This window comes from Anopheles funestus, chromosome 2RL (genome assembly GCF_943734845.2).
Source record: "Anopheles funestus chromosome 2RL, idAnoFuneDA-416_04, whole genome shotgun sequence".
Taxonomy (NCBI): domain Eukaryota; kingdom Metazoa; phylum Arthropoda; class Insecta; order Diptera; family Culicidae; genus Anopheles; species Anopheles funestus.
This window is the reverse complement of record NC_064598.1, coordinates 48,477,845-48,496,632: the sequence shown is the minus strand read 5'-3', so window position 1 is coordinate 48,496,632 and position 18,788 is coordinate 48,477,845. Positions and strand designations below refer to the sequence as shown.

The window sequence follows — 18,788 nt, the reverse complement described above, 5'->3', positions numbered from 1 at the left end:
TTGTACGAAAGCACTATTATATCTGTTTTTATGTTGGGTGTTTTTGTACTAAACATTTTTAACTGCTAGAGATTGAAATATTTTATGAAGATTTTTTTTTGGAAAACAAAACTATATGTTTGTAAAGTTGAAACGTTATGTTTGAGGAGGAGCTTCAAGATTTTCTTCTGATCAAAATATGCTACCATTTGCAGATCGATTTCTTTCACAGTTTCTTCTTTCAGTTTCTCTTTTTTGCGTTGCCATCATCGATTTGTACCTGATTGATATTATGGCTTATTTAATGGTTTTGATAAATTTCGTTTCGATTGCACCAAAATGGCTACATACTTTGGTGCAAAACGATTGCTCGTTGGGCGAATGATAATGCTGCAGCTCCATATTCATTTTTATGCTGAAGAAGCTGATCTTGACTGGGCTGTGGAATTGACGAAGATAGCGCTGTGAAGACGATCCCTTCGCTTCCTTGCGTAGGAAGAAAGAAAGTACTCAATTCCGCAACGCTCTCACGTGCCGAGTGTGCACTTTGTCAGGATTATGGACGTTGCGGATTCTGGCCACGACCTGCTACCAGGTGTGTTGGAGGTGGTAAAGTGTTTCGCCCAGCAGCTGAGCAGTTTCGTATGTATGATTTTTTTTTTCTTCCTCTCTTTTTTTCCATCCCATTGCACTGAAGGGACCTTCGAGAGTAGCTGGAAGGAAGGGGGAAACGGAGAAAGGAGAAGAAACTACCATACATACCTGTACAGGCCAGCATCCTCCTGCTTGACGCCCTTGATCCGCAGGGCCGGTGGGCTGGTATCGTAGTAGAAGTATGCCTTGGATTTGAGCACCGCCTCATCCGACCAGTGGATGGCTTGCTGAAGGCTCTTACCCCGTGCATCGAAGCTGAAAGAAAGGCAGAAAGAAAAAAGGACACTTTGAGTGAAACGAAATGAATTCCCAGCTGCGATGAAGATCTTTTGCAATTCTCTCCGCAGAAGAGAGAGAGAGAGTAGAGGAGTAGGCCGCAATCGTACGACTACCGTGCACGTGTACGTGGTGCGGACGCGAGCTGACTTCGATTTGCAGCGTACAGTTTCGTTCACGTGTTTCGATGGCAAATAACCCGGTGAAGGAAATAAGCTGTCGAAACGTGTTGAACTGCGAACGAGTGAACAGAACCACGTACTGTGTTTGACAGCGCACCAGGAATATTCTATTGGGTCTGTGGTTAAGGTGCAACGCTGTCATCCTGGCCGGGGCGGTGGACTTCGGTCCAATAAAATCCAAGTGTTGATCACTTACGTAAACATCAGGAATTGATAGCGAAGGGTAATTTTCCGAGACGCTGCTGGCTAATGAAAGTGACACACTTGGCAAAGCTTTGGCCGTGCGGAAGACACGAATGCATGGTACGAATGTCGTTCGGGGATGTGGTCCATTAGGTATGGTGATGGGTTAGGCCCGAGGTCCTGGTGTGGAGTGTCATAAAATAAGTTTGTTTTTCTCTCTTTCTGCTTTGACTTCCTTATTTCGAGCCTACCTCCGTACACGATAAGATAAGAGCCCTGGATGGAGGGTAACGAACTTGGGCCAAGTTGTTGAAGGTATGCTGAAAGATGACCGCAGGAGGCAACATTGCCAGGAACGCATGTACGTGGAGTTGAATGTAGAGGAGATCAACTACTTCATTGGTGAGATTTGTTCATGCGGTCGTTCACTTTAGTCGTGAAACGCACCGAATAAGTCAAGTTATTTGCACGGCAGATTTACTATGTTGGTGTGACTGCTGTACAGTACGTTCTATGTCCTCCTTGATATAAATGACTTTTTTTCCTATGCAGGGAATCTAGTAATAAAAGTTATCACTTAACTTATCATCCCAACTAGTGCGACGCAAAATCTCCAACGAAATCACGAAAGATAACTGAAAATGGATAATCGGTGACTTAAAAGGGTTTTGCTGGGTGTGTGATGTCCACCAGGAACCCTTTTGTGCTATATTTTCTTTGCTTAGATAAAGGTGGGTAAATGGTGCAATATAAAATGATAAGAAAGGTTTTGAAGAACGATTCTATTTACTGATGCGATGTCCTATGTCAATGTTCTAATGGATAGATATTCTTGTACTTAACGCACCGGTAGTTTGATTTGTAATCAATAATTTGATCATTTTGTGATGATTTCATAGTATCTTCGCTTAAGAAAAGCTTACTTTTAATTTGCTCTTTCTCTCTGGAATCTACCATTTAAGTCTATTCTCCTGCCCCTTCTTAAAGCAGGGTAGTAAACTGACGATAGAAAACAATAATTTCCGGCAATTCAGCTTTGTTCTTGTAGCTTTGCAGTCGAACTATTGTTTACACCGGGGATGTATGTATCAAGGCCAGTTGTTGCTACTAGACATTCTCATTCCACTGCCTCTGTTTATGCACGTATGTATGCCGCTCTTCATCAATTCCCTGCGCACTGTTTGTCTTTCGTTTGGTTTGTGTACACAGCCGAAAGGGTTTTCTTGGTGAATCGGTGGATCAAGCCGTGCGTTCGGGTGGTGCTGGTGGTGGTGTGTGATCGATTGATGAAGGAAGTTTACAAATATCGTTCACCTGGCAGCATAAACATCGGAATGGGTTTGTATGCAAGATAATGCCGAACAGCGGGAACAAAGGGGGGGGGGGGGGCATGCTAAGTGGACGGGTTCCGCACACGCACGACGAGATATCCCGGTAGAAGTAGAATCAATATGCCGTCTAGAGCTCGTCAGCAGAGCAACTGACGCTAGAAGGGGGCTATTATATAATTTCCGTAATGAGATGATTTTAATTTAAGCTCTTAATGGACACTTCCAGCCACGGGGTAAAGGGTAATTTAACTAATGGAAATCAATCGATAAATCGTTCCGTTCCGAACTGGACTGGTGTAGTTGATTATGTTCGAATGAAATCACAGAATGTATTTATTGTGATGAATGGTTAATTCTATGGTTAGGTATGCATTAACAGCTAAGGAAATTTTAGTGCGTGAGTGAGAATCATCGAATGTTGGTTGGTGTATTGTCTACAACAAACGGATGCAGCTTTTATGCATTCCCAGCTGATGGAGAATGTTTTACTGTTGAACTATCTCATCGATCGGAAGGATTAAATATCCGGGTGCGAATTAGGTTAAAGAATCGAAACATTAAATCCTGCTCTACTATAAAAAAGCCCCTGGATTTCACTAATGCAGGGGCTTTTCAGGGGGAAAAAAAATAAAACCAAACATCCATCAAAATTGAGAGATGAGGTTTAAAAAACGTGTCTGCTTTAATTTTAAGCATTACAAAAAATATCAAAACGTAAAGTAGAAACGTTTTTCAGCTCAGTTACCGAAGTGATTTTGTTAATCGGCCGCACAGTGACGAATCATGCAAGGATGACATCACACCTGAAGGTTTGTGATTTGATGTGTGGGATGAGTAGGAGTGAGACGAAATTGATGAAAAAAAAAGAATATTAGAAAAATGTCAAAAGCCGGTAATCCGATTAAAACAGATGTCATACAATGCCATCAAGCACGAGCTGAGGCAAACGAAGGCAAAACAATCCAGATCAGGGGGTTTGGCTTCCGTTTCAATAATGTCCGATGTTTATTTTCAACCATATGCCAGCAACGGTATTCAGGGTGAGAGTTAGCTTAAAACGTTGGGATTTCTTTTATTTTCCGGTTATTTTTTTGTCTTCCACTTCACAGTACATTCCTTTCAATCAAATTCGATCGCGAGAGATTTGGTGTTTGGTTACGGGTGTGGCGTTTGGATTCGATGCGATGGGAACTGATTTTAGATCAGTGGGTTAATCCTCTTCGGTATTGCAGGAATGGAATTATATAGCTGTTGGAACAATGGTTAACGTGAAGAAGACATACAAAAAAGGGAATAAAACAAAAAATCATCAAAAAACGCACGTATCACAAGGAGTGTTGGTGGGATGATTTAATTGGCCCTTTTTATTTAAGGTTGCTTTTTACAACTAACGTCATCAGAACCATGTGCTACGAAACTTAGTTATTTTTGGTGCATTTGTTTTGAAATGCAAACATTTATTGAGTGGATGGAAAATACGACAGTATCGCAGCTGATGGCGCTATGGGAAATCATCCATTTTACGCAGTGAAATGGTGCTTTTAACGTTAGCTCGGTTTTGAGTACCTTGAGAAATTTTTTGAGAATTGGTTTAATTAAGTTTCGCATTCAAATATTTTCCTATCCATACCGGTTAGGGTGATGTATAAATAAGTTGAAGATAATTAGAAACCATAGCCGGTGGGAAATAGATCATGCTATAAGGTGTATTAAGCATTTGCGCAAGTAGTGCAATTTTAGATTCATCGGTGCTAACGTCACGATATCTGTACCGGTTTGCAAGACGTGAAAGCTAATGAAAGTGGGTTGTACGATAAGAACCCCACGGGTAAACTTGTATTTCTAAATATATCACCACTTGCTTATAGGAAACACTTTGGTCTAAAGGGAGTTGACAACCTACGTACGGCTGTAGATCAGAGTTCCGATGATCGAATGACGAGTAGGAGTGAAAACCGAACATTCCCCTTGCACGGTATTTGCTCTGCAAACAACGGGACCTTCCGATGGCCTCTGCCATCGATTCGATGTGAGTTTGTTTGATTTGGGACTTTTTATCACTTCCAGAGCCTGACTGACGTGTTTACGTGTAGAGGCAACGGTTACAGGGCGTAAAGAACACACAGGCTAAATAGACTTCCAAGCCGGTAAGATAGATTAGAATATGACTTTTCATCTTTTCGATTGACTTTATGCATGTGCGTTCGTGCGGGTGTATTTTTCTGTGGACTGAAGAATACCAGATAACAGTTCGTTTTTCTGCTTCTTTGCTCAGGTGACAGGATGGACAGATAGAAGGTAGAAGAAAAAAAAACGCTACTTCGCTACAGCAAACAGAACCAGAGCGGAGAAAAGTCGTTGAGAAAGATTTAATAAAATCCCTATACCATAAAATTGTAACGTTCGTAACGTGGCCCACCATCAGGTACGACCGAGAGAAGATTGATTTTGATGTTTGGTAAGCAAACGCGCCCATCATTAGCATTTAATGTCCGCGACAGTTTTATAGCCGAATTCGATCCACCCGGCACGATACGGCGAGCGCGGCAAAATGTCGCTGATTTATGGTCAGTTAAGAAGCTTAACGACGCTAAGGCGCTACCGGTAGGTCATGGCTGTTTTTGGTGCCGGTATGCTGCTTTACCAGGCATATCCATGCATGCAGGAAATAATGAGCCTTTTTTCAGCAGCCTATCAAAATGTCCAAATCGAGAAGACGATCAGTGTGACATATCAAGATGCCATGCCAATCAAGTACCGGCAGAACTGGAAGCGTATCGATTGGCCGTTGCGCCAAAAGTGGATCAAATGGCTGCTGCTTTATTTATTCTGGTGGCTAGAAAGACACTCCAGTTGGGAGCCAGTTGGAAGTATCTCATGTGCAGTGGGAGAGACTTGTACGTAAGTGAATTATTTAAAATCAACAGTAATCTACATACTGACAAAATGTCAATAGCGGATAATACGCACTGTGTAGGGTGCGTTCCGTTGACATGCTGGTAAGTACGGATGGATTTTATTTGATTACGATAACGACCCACCGTTGACCGATCGTGGCGTTGTTCGTGTGCCGTGTGTCTACCGAACGGTGATGATTCTCCATCTCGGGAGTTCTCCTCTTCTCGTTGGTGGAATTTAGATTTTGCGGCACCCTGCCAAGGAGCGGAACCAATCCGTGTTTGTGTACATATTCGGTTTGCTTGCACGTAGTCTGTCCTGCAGTCCGCTCAGTCTGACTGCATTAGCATTCCGATGTTTATCGTTTTAGTGATTGCTCTTTAGCGTCTTACAGGAAGAGGGCAGATTACCAGCGGGTTGGAGGTTGAATCTTGTCAGGAGCCGGCAGGACATACCACGCCGTTTCCAAACGGCAAAACCCAGCGGCAGCTGAAAGTGCTTTAGCGAATCAAAACGCACGTCCGAGTAGCTGCTGGAATGCAAACAAAACCGACCGTCCAAAGTACCACCACCACAGAGAGAGAGAGAGAGAGGTGCAAAACCACTTGGACCGATACTATCTTGCGCTTTTCTTCTAATTTCGCTCCTTTCGCGCACAAACCGGTATACCGGTTTAATTTATTTACATTGCTCTCGACAACTGTCACCGGTGCAGCAGACTGTCCTGTCAAGCGGTATAGTGCCAGGAGCTACCGTTTGCTTTGACGTTTGCTCTTTGGATCTTAGTTCTTAGTAAGCGTTGTTTGCCGAATGCTTTTCAAACAGCGTACTGTTTGGTGTTTTGAAGCGCGGTGTGTGTTCAAAGTAAAAATCTGTTTAAAAAATCTATCCTCAAGTGTTAGCCTTTCTGTGTGCAATTCCGTATTCCCCTGTGCTACAAGTGTTTGCCTGAGAAAGAAAAAGCAGTACATAAACAGTTGTTTGCGTAACGTCTCTGTTTTGGGTGTGCTAGCTTGCGAGAGGGATAAGTAGCAGAGTAACAACTACCACAAAAGGTGGTAACGCAAAAGAAAAAAAAAAACATGCTAAAGGAAAGACATCCGGGAGCAAACCTATTTACAACACATCAGAATCAAGTGAATGGACAAACAAAAAGTGCACGACAAATGTCGACAAATGCGAAAAGGAAAGCAACGTTTGACAGCATTCATCCTCGTTCACAGTAGCACGCTTTAGTGGATGAGTTTGTTTACGAAATGAAAGTAAAAGCAGCTTATCTTAAGAGCCAATGGCTCTGGGGGTTGGCTTGGGTATCATGCTTATTGCATGGTAACATGTTCCAGCTACATTTTCGTTATTGTTCGAACGTAATGAAACGCCAATTTCCAAACCATTTGACAGTTTTGAAAAGATGATGATTGCCCCGCATGTCAAGATGCATGCGACACAATGCATGCGCTGACCGTAAACTGTCATATTACCGGCTAGTGGTGCTGGTGGAGTGAAAGATACTTACGAGTAAATTGGCTTCGTGTTGCCCTCCTTGTACCAGATGACCAGGTAGACCTTGTCCGTCATCATGGTCATGGTCGTTGGCAGCAAATCGCACGGCAAGGAGACGTCCAATCCGACCGCCGTTTGGACCTCTATTAGTGGACCTGCAAGACGAGCGTTGAAGGAGAGAAAGCGAAACGGTAAGAACAATGGAAAAAGTTACAATTTGTGTTAAATTTAGCATGCTAAAAGCATCGAGCAGCATAAAGACCAGTCAGGATAATAGCCCTTTTAATGCACCGTTTGAGTCATTGTTTTGGATGGGCTTATGGATGTGTAATGAAACATCTACTGCACGTTTCGTAGCACGAAGGATAACCAGCAGTGTTGTTTCTGTTCGAGTGGAAAATGATGTTTTTCATATGCAAAATAATGTTAGCTGGTGCCTCACGGCACTAGCAGGTGGAACCATTACAAGGGTTTTTGGAAATCTCCTGCAAGAATCAATAATGCTTACTCAGGGGGTTTTGTGGAATTGAACGAGGTTTTTATTTTCTATTGAAAATTCACTACATGATTTTAAGCGGTTTTTTTAGATACATTAATGAAAAAAAAAGTTCCTCAAAGTCAGTGAACTTTACACAAACGAACAAAATGTCAACCGTTCTCAATAGCTCGTTTTAGGGCGAAGTGGTGAGATTTGTTTGAGGTTTACCAGCTGGCAAAAGGAACCCTAACGACCGATACCAGGGAGCACCAAAAAAAAACAGCCATTCGTTAATTCTTGCGGTCGGTAGCATCTTCATTCGTGGCAACCGTTCATAAGTCAGCCTGTCGTAGCTTCCCATAATCCCCTGCTAATCCACACGAGACGTTCGCCTGTACCGGGACCGATGACCCCAGCTGTGCACTGCGGAATAGCTTGTCGATTTGTCTGACCTGAGAAAACCTGTGTACGGGTGTGCTGTATCACTTTTCACTTCCGAGCATCAATCTGTCGCTCGCTGTGCCATAATTCTTCTCCGCCTGGTGCGATGCTGACACACTTTCGTGTTTGGAGATTGCAGACGAAACTGTGTCTTTTCTTCTCATTCCGGGCAGGTCCGAGGTTTCCTTCATAAGTGACATTTGCCAACACCGGAAGGTACCGAAAGCACTAAGCGCCTTGGAAGTTTTCTATAGCATTGCAAAGATGCTCGTTTGCCTGCTGATGCCAGGGATACCGTACGGTTCCTTCGAAAGGCGTCTGCCAATGGATCCCTTTTTGCAAGCTGACAATATGGCTGTTGTTGGCAGAAAAATGTACCACAGTTGGGAATGTTGCGTTAGAAAAATTCAAACGCCTTTGAACGTGAACAAGTTCTCAACACGGCATGCAATTTGTTCGGTTGGAAAGATAACTCGACGGGTAACGATGGCTTGTATGGGCAAGAAACCATCTTCAGAATTGCTTCGCTTGGCCTGCTTTCAAAGGAAAACTTACGTTTGCTTCAGGCGTTAAGCACTCTCCTCGCACCAGCTGATATGTTGGGTAGTGCACTTTTAATCTTCTTAAGATGTCACGCCATTGCTGTGGTATTCTGTATATTCTAATTTTCTATTGTTTGAAAAATGTCCCCATCGTACGTACTTATGCACAGAAAATCAATTTGAAAAAGCATCTAGAATGGTGTCATTATTTTCTCGCATCAACGCATAAAGAAACCATTTGTGCAATGATTCTTCAAACATTTTAGAAGATAGACTCATTTTATACATTAAAATATGGGCGTTGCAGTTTTCATTGCGTTTGCTTCAGGTGCATACATTTTGTTTTTTTGTTGTTTGGTACTATGTAGCGGTCAATGGTCTGTGTTTCATACAGTAAAGTATTAAGTTTTAAAACTTTTACAGGATTTTCTTCAATGTGACTATAAAAACACACATGGATTGTGTAAACAGTATCTAAGAATTGAGTTCAATTCTATTCCATTTCTTGTCTTTGAATTTGTTACAAAAATCTCCAGAATAGACTGTTGGCATTGCTTCTTCTTAACAACGAAAACATCAACTTCACTTTAAAAATATCGTATTTACCGGATATTTTCTTTGGGGTTTTTCGTTAAATAGAAAATACCCATTTTGTTCACATCCCTCAATCTAAAACAATGAAAATTGAGGATGGAATCACATCTGATCGTGCCTTCAAGCTAGTAGTTCCATTTATATGACTATATTTCTTATATTTTGTGCAGTAAAAGATTCTAGATATGATGCCGGTGTTGCCTTAAATATATTCAGAAAACGAAAACAAAAACATTTAATAATTTTTCTTTTAAAATTCCAGAAAATATTTAGTATTTTACATATATTTCAGAATTATATTCATGCAATCAGTTTGATAATATTACAATATCAAATGCACGGTGGCCCAGTTTACTTACCTTTTAGTCACGGCACACTCGCTAACGCGGTGGTATGGGAAAGGGGACCCATTCCTAAGTAATTAATTGCCACATGATCGAACAATGACCCTTTAAAGGGTTTTCTTACTTTTCGCAAACTACCTTACCCACCCCACCTCTACCTCACCGTCTTCCCCCCGTTAGCACTAGTTGCCGTGGTAAGAACAGTTTTAAATCTCACGCTTACGTTAAATCATCAGCATTAAACTCATCATTGTGGTCAGTTCAGTTTGCTGTACGACGTAAACGAGTAGACGAGAATAGCAGTAAGCAAATTTGCCATCAGTGCGTGTAATATGATTGCAAATGAAATGTGTATGTGTGTATGCAAAGAATGTTGTGTTTTATGTTATTAAAAAGGGTTTATTGGCTTACATTTTCCATGCCATAAATGTAAAAACAGATTTGATCGAAAGGAGCGAAGAGTTGTTGTGTTGAATTGGTATTTTACGAGGCTTTTTTCATTCGTCTTTCCAGGAGGAGCGAAGTGTGTGTGAAAGAATAGGATGCGAGAGATGAGATTGGGTGGTCGCTTCGCTAATTATAGTTGTATAGGTGTGTCGTGATAACGAAGCAGAAGAGATAATGATCATGAGAAAAGGAAATTGTGATCAGTAGCGATCGGACAGCAATACATTCGAGTTATGAATGTTTTCGGTATGTAACAAATTTAGCAAGAGTTGTTTTTTTGTTGCCCAAACAGTGATCCATGAGGATCTTATTCTATACTATGTGTTAGCGAATTGCGTTAGCGAAAATATAACTTGCTAACCGTTCGGGGTCTGAATTGCAACTGATCTTTATTCTTAATTCTTACAATGTGTGTGTTGGTATTAGTTTGCTATAATTCTAGTTTTTAGTCCGTCTTTGCATACCTAGTTCCGACTGCCCATTTCAACGGTGGAAGATTATCTTCCTTGATCAGTACCAACGTTCCGACATCAAGATTCGCTCTCTGTCTCGTCCATTTAGTTCGAGGATGAAGTCCAGATAGATAGTCTGTTTTCCACTGTTTCCAGATTCTTTGGACAAACTCTTGGATTTTCTGATAGCGATCCAACCGATTTAGATTGATGTTTTCATACGACGGTTCAGGTATGGACACCAGACTGCGATGGATTAGGAAGTGTCCTGGTGTAAGCGCTTCCAAATCTTCAGGATCTGTCGATAACTGCGTAAGTGGCCGGGAATTCAAACAGGCCTCGATTTGAATTAACAAGGTCTCGAGGTCCTCCCTTAGAAGGATCGCTGCTCCAATTGTGCACTTCAGGTGTTTTTTTAGACTTTTTATGGCCGCTTCCCATAATCCTCCAAAATTTGGGGCACGTGGGGGAATGAATTTGAATTCAATTCCTTCGTTAGTACAATGACTTATAATGGCATCTTGAGATTGTTGTGTTTTAAAAAACTCGTACAGTTCCTTTAGCTCGCGAGCTGCTCCTCGAAAGTTTTTTGCGTTGTCGCATTCTATCAATGCTGGCTTTCCTCGTCGAGCCACGAAGCGCTTAAGGGCTGCAAGAAACGCCTGTGTTGATAAATCAGCTACTAATTCCACGTGTACTGCCTTGGTTACCAAACATATAAAAACTACGACGTAACCCTTAATAGGTGTAGACTTGCGAGGTGCGAGACGATACCAGAACGGCCCACATAGATCGACTCCAGTATTGAGGAACGGAAAGGTTGGTGTGACCCTTTCTGGTGGTAGGTCGCCCATCATCTGTTCCAGGCACGTAGGTTTGGTACGGTAGCACTTTACACAATTATGTACTACTTTTCGTGCTAGGTTGCGCGCCCGAAGTGGCCAGAATTTTTCACGAACTAGAGTTAGAAGCAATTGGGGACCTGCATGCAGAAATTGACGATGATATGCGTTGATGATGAGTAGGGTAAGAGGATGATTGGGGTCCAATATGATTGGATGTTTGCGAGTGTACGAAACTGGAGCATTCCGAAGTCTACCTCCGATACATATAATACCATCCACTAATATGGGTGCAAGCGATTTCATCTTAGATGTTGCTTTAACTTGACCATCTTTAAGACTTAATATTTCTTCTCCAAATGTTTCCGATTGTGCTAACCGAACTAGTACATTTGTGGCCTGATGTAGTTCAGAAAGCGTCAGCAATCCTATTCGTCGTTGGTATCGGTTCGTTCTTTGACTATTGTAACGGAAGCGGAGCATATACGCTACTAACCGCACTAAGGCTGTATACGACGATCGAAGCATGAACACCGGGCTTGGGCCTTTCGATTTAGCAACCGAACTATGACTCGCTCTTCCAATTGCTCTGCTGTGAAATTTGCATTTGAGATGGATGTTCGTGATGCCCATTGGAGCTGCTGACTCAGCCATTTTGGACCATGCCACCAAACCTCATTGCTCTTGAGTTCGCTGGGTAACATACCTCTAGATATGATATCTGCTGGGTTTTCTTCCCCTGACACATGATGCCACTGTGTTTTATCCGTAAGGTGTTGGATTTCCGAAACCCTGTTTGCAACGAAGGGTTTCCATCGGGAAGGATTACCAGCGATCCAGTGCAGTACAATTGTCGAATCTACCCAGAATACACTCTTCATTTCGCGTTTAGTGCTCGATTTCACCTTCTGCCACAGATGACATAGTAGTAAAGCTCCTGACAGTTCTAGCCTTGGTAACGTCACCCTCTTTTGCCTTTTGCCGTTTTCTATAGGTGCAACCCTTGATTTTGCACACAGTAGCTCTACTGAGATTCGTCCATCTGCGGTAATCGTGCGTAGGTAAATGCAGGCACCGTATGCCTTCTCAGAGGCGTCACTAAAGCCATGTACTTCTACGATATTCGTTTCTTCCGTAACTACTCGACGTGGTACAGCGATATCCTTTATGTCTGCAATGCTTTGCTTAAAGTGCATCCATTTCTCTCTTAACTCCTCTTCTAGCGGTTCATCCCAATTTACACCTCTTTCCCAAAGAACTTGCAAGAAACATTTTGCTATAATTATGATTGGACCAATCAGTCCCAAAGGATCATACGACGAGCTGCATCTGATACCACAGTTCGTTTAGTGATTTGATCATCCTTATTCCATTTTGGGATACTGAAGGTAAGTATGTCTTGCGCTGGACTCCATTTAAGACCAAGTGTTTTAATAGACTTGTGAGGATCGATCAAAAGTTCCGAGCCCATTTCTCGAAGGTCGGACGGAAGTGTATTCAGTATCTGCGCCGAATTAGAAGCCCACTTTCTCAGATGAAACCCTGCCGAATGCAGTAAGTCAGATAATTCTTTGCAGAGGAGTTTTCCTTGGTTCACCGTGTCTACTCCGCTAATCAGATCATCCATATAAAAATCCGACGACAAAATCTTTGAAGCTACCGGATGCGATAGACTGGACTTGTTGGCAAGTGCTTGAAGACATTTTGTCGCTAAATATGGAGCAGACGAGGTACCATACGTCACTGTCTTTAGTTGAAATTCTCGAATTCCACTTGCTTCATCTCCCCAAAGAATGCGTTGGAGAGGACGGTCGGCATCTCTTATCCATATTTGTCTGTACATTTTCTCGATATCAGCCGTCAATGCGTATCTTGGGAAACGAAAGCGCATTATGATACTGATCAGGTCATCTTGAATGACAGGGCCAACTAATAAAGTATCGTTCAACGAAACTCCTGAATCTGTTGCACAAGAGGCATCAAAAACAACCCTTAGCTTGGTTGTAAGGCTATCCGGCTTAACAATGCAGTGATGTGGCATACAATACGTAGGCGATTCGCGTATCGGTTCGAAACCGACTTCTTCCATATGATCTAACCCTACGTATTCATCTAGAAATTCCTTATATTGTGTTTTCAATTCAGGATTGGCTTTTAGACGACGATTCAGCGAATGGAGTCGTCGCTTTGCGATTTCGTACGAGCAACCTAACTTCTTTATCTTTACTTCATCTTTTGGCAATGCTACTACAAACTTTCCATCCGATCCGCGGGTAGTTGTACTTTCGAAAATCGATTCGCATTGAGATTCTTCGGGGGAAAATATGTTCGATGACTGACACGCTTCAAGTTCCCAAAATTTGTAAAGTTGTTCGTCTAATGATTCTGTTCTGCACGTAATATTGACAAGACTTCTTGGTACGCATCTTCTTTCTAATGAAGCCTTTCCAGACATTACCCAACCCAATAGCGTTTCTTGTAGCATCAAGCTATTATCTTCCGAACGAAGTCTGACCAAACCGTCTAACAATATTTCGTTATACACTTCCCTACCGAGGAGCATATCGATCGCTCCAACCTCTCCACATGTCGGGTCGGCCAGCCTAATATTCGGTGGTATTTTCCATTGTTGCTTATCGACATTAGCCGCCGGAAGGTTCCACATTATCTCCGGCAGTACGTGCAACCTTAAAGGAAATTGAACATTAGTACACTGGGACTGAATCACTACATTTACCGAATGTGATGAGGTCTGGTTGGATTTGCCCACTGCTCCAATCGACAGATGATCCCGTTGCCGTTGTGCTCGTAATCCTTGTACTACTCGCTCGGTGATGAGGTTAACTTGCGCCCCACCATCCAGTAATGCTCGTGCTATCATCTTGTTGCCGTTCGAGGTGATGATGGTCACCAGAACAGTTGGGAGCAATACAGTTGTTAACGGCTCTGGTTCAGTCGGTGTAAGCATGACGTTGTTGGCCGGTTCGATAGAATAGGGTGTCACAGACGATCTCGTTGAATCACTGGGCGTTTCGGGAACACTGATGTCCGAAGATGGCTGCTGCTCACTCGGGGACCTGTGCAGCATAGTGTGATGCTTCAGCTTGCAAACACGACACGCACTGGAAGCACAATCCCTCACGCGGTGGTCTGACGCCAAGCAGTTTATACAAAGACCTTTCTCCTTCACCAAATCGTATCGTTGATGTACGGGTAAGTTTCGGAAAGTCTGACACTTGAAGGCTGAGTGGCTATCTACTTTGCAAATTAAGCATTTCCTTTCCATTACATTCACTGACGCACACGTAGGCTTCCATTTTTGTCGACTGTGGTTAGTGTGTGCGTGAGACGGGAGATCCCTTGCGAGACCACGAGGCAAAGCCTGTAACACCAAAGCGTGTTCTCTAAGAAATTGCACCATTTCGTCATAGTTCGCTACCTCTATGCTTCTATGATGAGTTTCCCATTCTTTTCGCGTGGTGGGATCTAATTTGTCGCATAACATGTGCGCTAACAGAACGCTCCAGCCTTTTGTGCAAATTCCAAGCTTTTCCACCATTTTGATGGTCCGCTCGAATCCATCGATCAAAATGGTGAGCGTCTCGTAGCCTTCCCGCTTTGCCGGTGACATGGCGAACAACTCATCTAAATAGCGTCGCACTAACACCTTCTTATTCTCGTAGCGATTTTTCAACAGCTCCCAAGCCACACTATAATTCGCCGCTGTCGTTTCCACTGCGTCGATCAACTGCGCTGCCTCTTTTGACACCACGCGTTTTAGATAAATTAATTTATCCACATCTGATAATTTCGGGTGTCCGTCGATCATGCTAGTAAACGCGTCACGAAACGTAGGCCAGGTTTCCCAAGCGCCGTTGAAGTTGGGAAGTGGAATCTCCGGTAACCGCACTTTTGATCTTGGGTTCGACACACTTGGTTCCTGCGTTTCTGGGCTACACGCACACAGCTCGGATTCGCGCCTTTTTAATAGTACCGACACTTCGAAGCGACGCCGATCAAACACTTCATACCGCTGCTCTTCTTCCTCCCACTGCGCAGCATCCACTGTCTCCAATAGCGATGCGTGCTTCGACTCATACGCGGACACTATTGTGTTGAGCTGTTCGGTCCACTCTTGCACATACGAATAATCGGCATCCTTTGCGGCTTGGATAGCGTTCATAAGGGAATCCATTCTACGCATTAAATGCGTTTGACAACGTTTTACTACACTCGTCATCGATTCCTTTGGACTGGATGTAGCTTGCATTCCGGTAAATGTGGAAATTTCCGGATTCGACATTATGCACTTATTTGAACTTACAACGGTTAAAAGTTACCAGTTTTACGCAATGATCCGGTTCGAAGGACCAATTTTTATGTTAGCGAATTGCGTTAGCGAAAATATAACTTGCTAACCGTTCGGGGTCTGAATTGCAACTGATCTTTATTCTTAATTCTTACAATGTGTGTGTTGGTATTAGTTTGCTATAATTCTAGTTTTTAGTCCGTCTTTGCATACCTAGTTCAATACTTAACACTATGAATAGTTAGTATATCAATTCGTGTGTTGATGCGATGTTAAACAGTGAAGATTTGTTTTGCACGTGTATAAATTATTGCCAACGTCGGCTTGGTTTGTGTCAGCGTATTCTCTCGTCATATGATCTCGTGATGTTTATCGATCGAGTGTGGTGGTTTCAATACACGAAAGCTTACAGTGTGTAAGTGAAAGCTAAGTAAAGCTTGAAATTCGGTTTTCTGTTTCGGATCTAACGGTATCGTGTTGATCGTGGTTAAGTTATAACAAGATTTTTTCCACCTCGCACTTATTTGCGGAACGAGTAAAGTAAAGCTTGAAGTTCGGCTTGCAGTTTCGGATCTAACGGTACCGTGTTGATCGTGGTTAAGTTATAACAAGATTTTTTCCACCTCGCACTTATTTGCGGAACGAAATGAACGTTGTGTTTTTACTAGAAGTGCATTTTGACAACGAATTTTGTTATAAAACCGTGACATAAACGTGGCTAGTTCATTAAATTTGGATGTACAGGTTGGTACGGTACAACAGTACATGTTGTAGAAAACAGCTTCCTTCTTTTGTGCACAGAAAAATATGCTGTAAAAAAAGTGTTGGTTGTTTTTTTGGTGACAAAAGTAATATTCATTTCTCAATGAGCTTATTGCTTATTGCGTGAATTCGTGTATTGAAAAATGTGAGTGAGTGTTGTGTTTTAATGTGCCAAAGCAGATTGAACCGTGTATTTAGTAAAGTGAATTTATTTATCTTTAATTATGACGGCATTTAGCCGTATTGTAAAGTGTGTAAGTGTGTAAGTTAAAAAAATCGCAGAGTTTAAAAGCAAAGGGACCGCGAATCAGTTTTGTCTTCCGAAGTAAATGCTTTCTTGTGGTTTATGCAAATAAAGTGTCCTTCGTACAAGCTATCGTTTACTCGGGTAAGTAAACCACATTCAATCAGAAAAAACACAGAAGTAAGATTTGCAATTGCAAGTGATGGGATTGTTTCAAAATGTCGTGTATGTTGTGTAAGGCTAAAAAATGTTTACCTCAAAGCTGAAGTAAATTATTAAAAATGGTAAAGTTAGTTTCTTAAGGAATTTAATTACTTTATTAATCTTTCACCACTTTTACTGTTCCCAAACAGGTAAAATTTCGTAATACTTGTCAGTTTTTTTTTCTTGATGGCAACTATATCAACGATCAGATCTTCCCTTGCTTCGAAAACATTTCTTTATCATGTCAGCAATTTGTCGAAACGATGTAACTTTAAACTACAAAACGCACAGTCTCTCAGACCATTTGGCAGGATGCATTTCCCAGCGTCAATTTCCGGTTTGTTGGTATTTCACTTACTGCCCCCACCCCGCCTGACTAAGATGCTGTCATCGTGATTTGTCGTAACGAGAAACTTTGTTTGCGCACGTCGTCACTTGGCAGTGTGGAGATGAGACGATGCTTACAGGAACGTATCGGAGTCAGGAGAATTGCGTATTATACTAAAGAAAGTACCACAGCGACGGTACAAGAAGGACATCATTTCGTGCAGAGGAAAAACAAACCAAAACAGAAGATCATGAAGAGCTTCGTTTAAAGTAAGGCAGTCAATTTCGTTGGCATTCTTGCGATTATCGCTACGGATCGGCCACCATTTCTTACACCTTTCGTTACGTTTGGTAAACGAGTTGTCAAGAAAACGATACCTTAGCGCCGGTGAAGGTTTGAAATATCGAAGCTGCTCAATAGTTTGCTCTTTACTGACAGCAAATAAACTTGGCGGGTTAGGAGTTTGGACAGCTACGAGTGGTTCCAGCTGGGTTGGTCTGGTATTTTAGCATCGTGCTGTACACCCGACAATGGCGCTATTTCTACTTCATCCAAATGTTTTACGTCTCCAGGAGCCGTTCTTTCACTTGTTTTTTCTTCATTTAATCGTTGCGCTTGCTGTCCGATGGATGGTACAAGTTTTTCTACCGGTTGGCACGCTGTTTGTTTGCACTGAAGGACATCGATGCCGTTAGTACTTTGGCACACGGCGGGCCGGGGGTGAAGGACACTCAACACAAACACACAAAGTTGCGTCTTTTTGCCGATGTCTTGAGTAAGTGCTGGGTAAAAATCGATACACTGCAGGTGAATGAAAAGAGAAACGCACAGTTGAAATGAAGCGTACCATAATGCTTGCACATACGGAAACGGACAGCCACAAAAAAGGCTCTGTGGAACGGTGTTGCCCCTGTGAACGTGCAACACTAGCGCGACTCCACACTCCACGTCCTCCAGACAAGCACAGGGCGAACAGGCAAAGACACCCCGGGAAGAATTTCACTTCCACTTCGATGGGCACGCTTAACGGTTCGTTCCCTGTGTCGCGGGCCCACTACCACCAAACGAAGTTGGAGAGTGCTTCGCACCGGGGGAGATAAATTACGTCATATTTCATCGCCTTGGTGCGACCACCATCCGAACATTACTGGGGCGCACCAGGGATACCGCTCCGTTAGCGTGAGGGAAGAAACACTGAAGTCAAAGCACAAAAATATTGAAGATTTCCCTCGGGAAAATGAGGGTGAATTTCGGGAAAGGTTTTTCACCGCCCAGGCATGAGTTGGCGCGAGTGTTGGTTTTTTTGTTGTTGTTGTTACTTTTGTTTTGAGTGGTACGCGAGACGAAAATGTAAGTGGCAAACAAATGAACTGCCGGCCATAGATCGTGCGAATGGTAGCGTGGCAAGGTGTTCGATGAAGAAATTTTTTCCCCACCCGAAAGCATACTCCCCATGGCGGAAATGGACCATCACCAGACGTGCTCCACGTGCGGCATGCTCGGGTCGGGTGGGAGGCAGAGACATGCTTCCATTGCCGGAAGTGCACGGTAAACGATGGATACATTTGGAACGATGGGAGATGGCGAATGGTAAAAAGGAGGCGCACGCTTGAAGCGGACGCAGTTTTATCGAGTAGTGAGGGAAAACTTTTCCACCAAGTGTCGACGTTCGGACGTGAAGGTTTTCACGGTTAATTGAAATATTTCCTTTCCACCTAACCGTCCGGCGGGAAACCGCTCTATGTTGGTCTTTTTTTTGTTAATCACACGTATCTGAAACGTGTAGAGGAAGCAA

General features: G+C 42.8%; 1 protein-coding gene across 5 annotated transcripts in view; it reads right to left on the bottom strand.

Moving 5' to 3' along the window:
• LOC125760884 (nephrin) overlaps positions 1-18,788 on the bottom strand; it is a 93,426-nt gene that overhangs the window by 31,001 nt on the left and 43,637 nt on the right. For all 5 annotated transcript variants that reach the window (XM_049421454.1, XM_049421456.1, XM_049421457.1 and 2 more), the window contains exons 3-4: positions 7,020-7,161; positions 742-888 (exon numbers count right to left, since the gene is read on the bottom strand). In XM_049421454.1, coding sequence (XP_049277411.1) covers positions 742-888; positions 7,020-7,161 — 289 coding nt within the window. The remainder of the gene's footprint in view (positions 1-741; positions 889-7,019; positions 7,162-18,788) is intronic.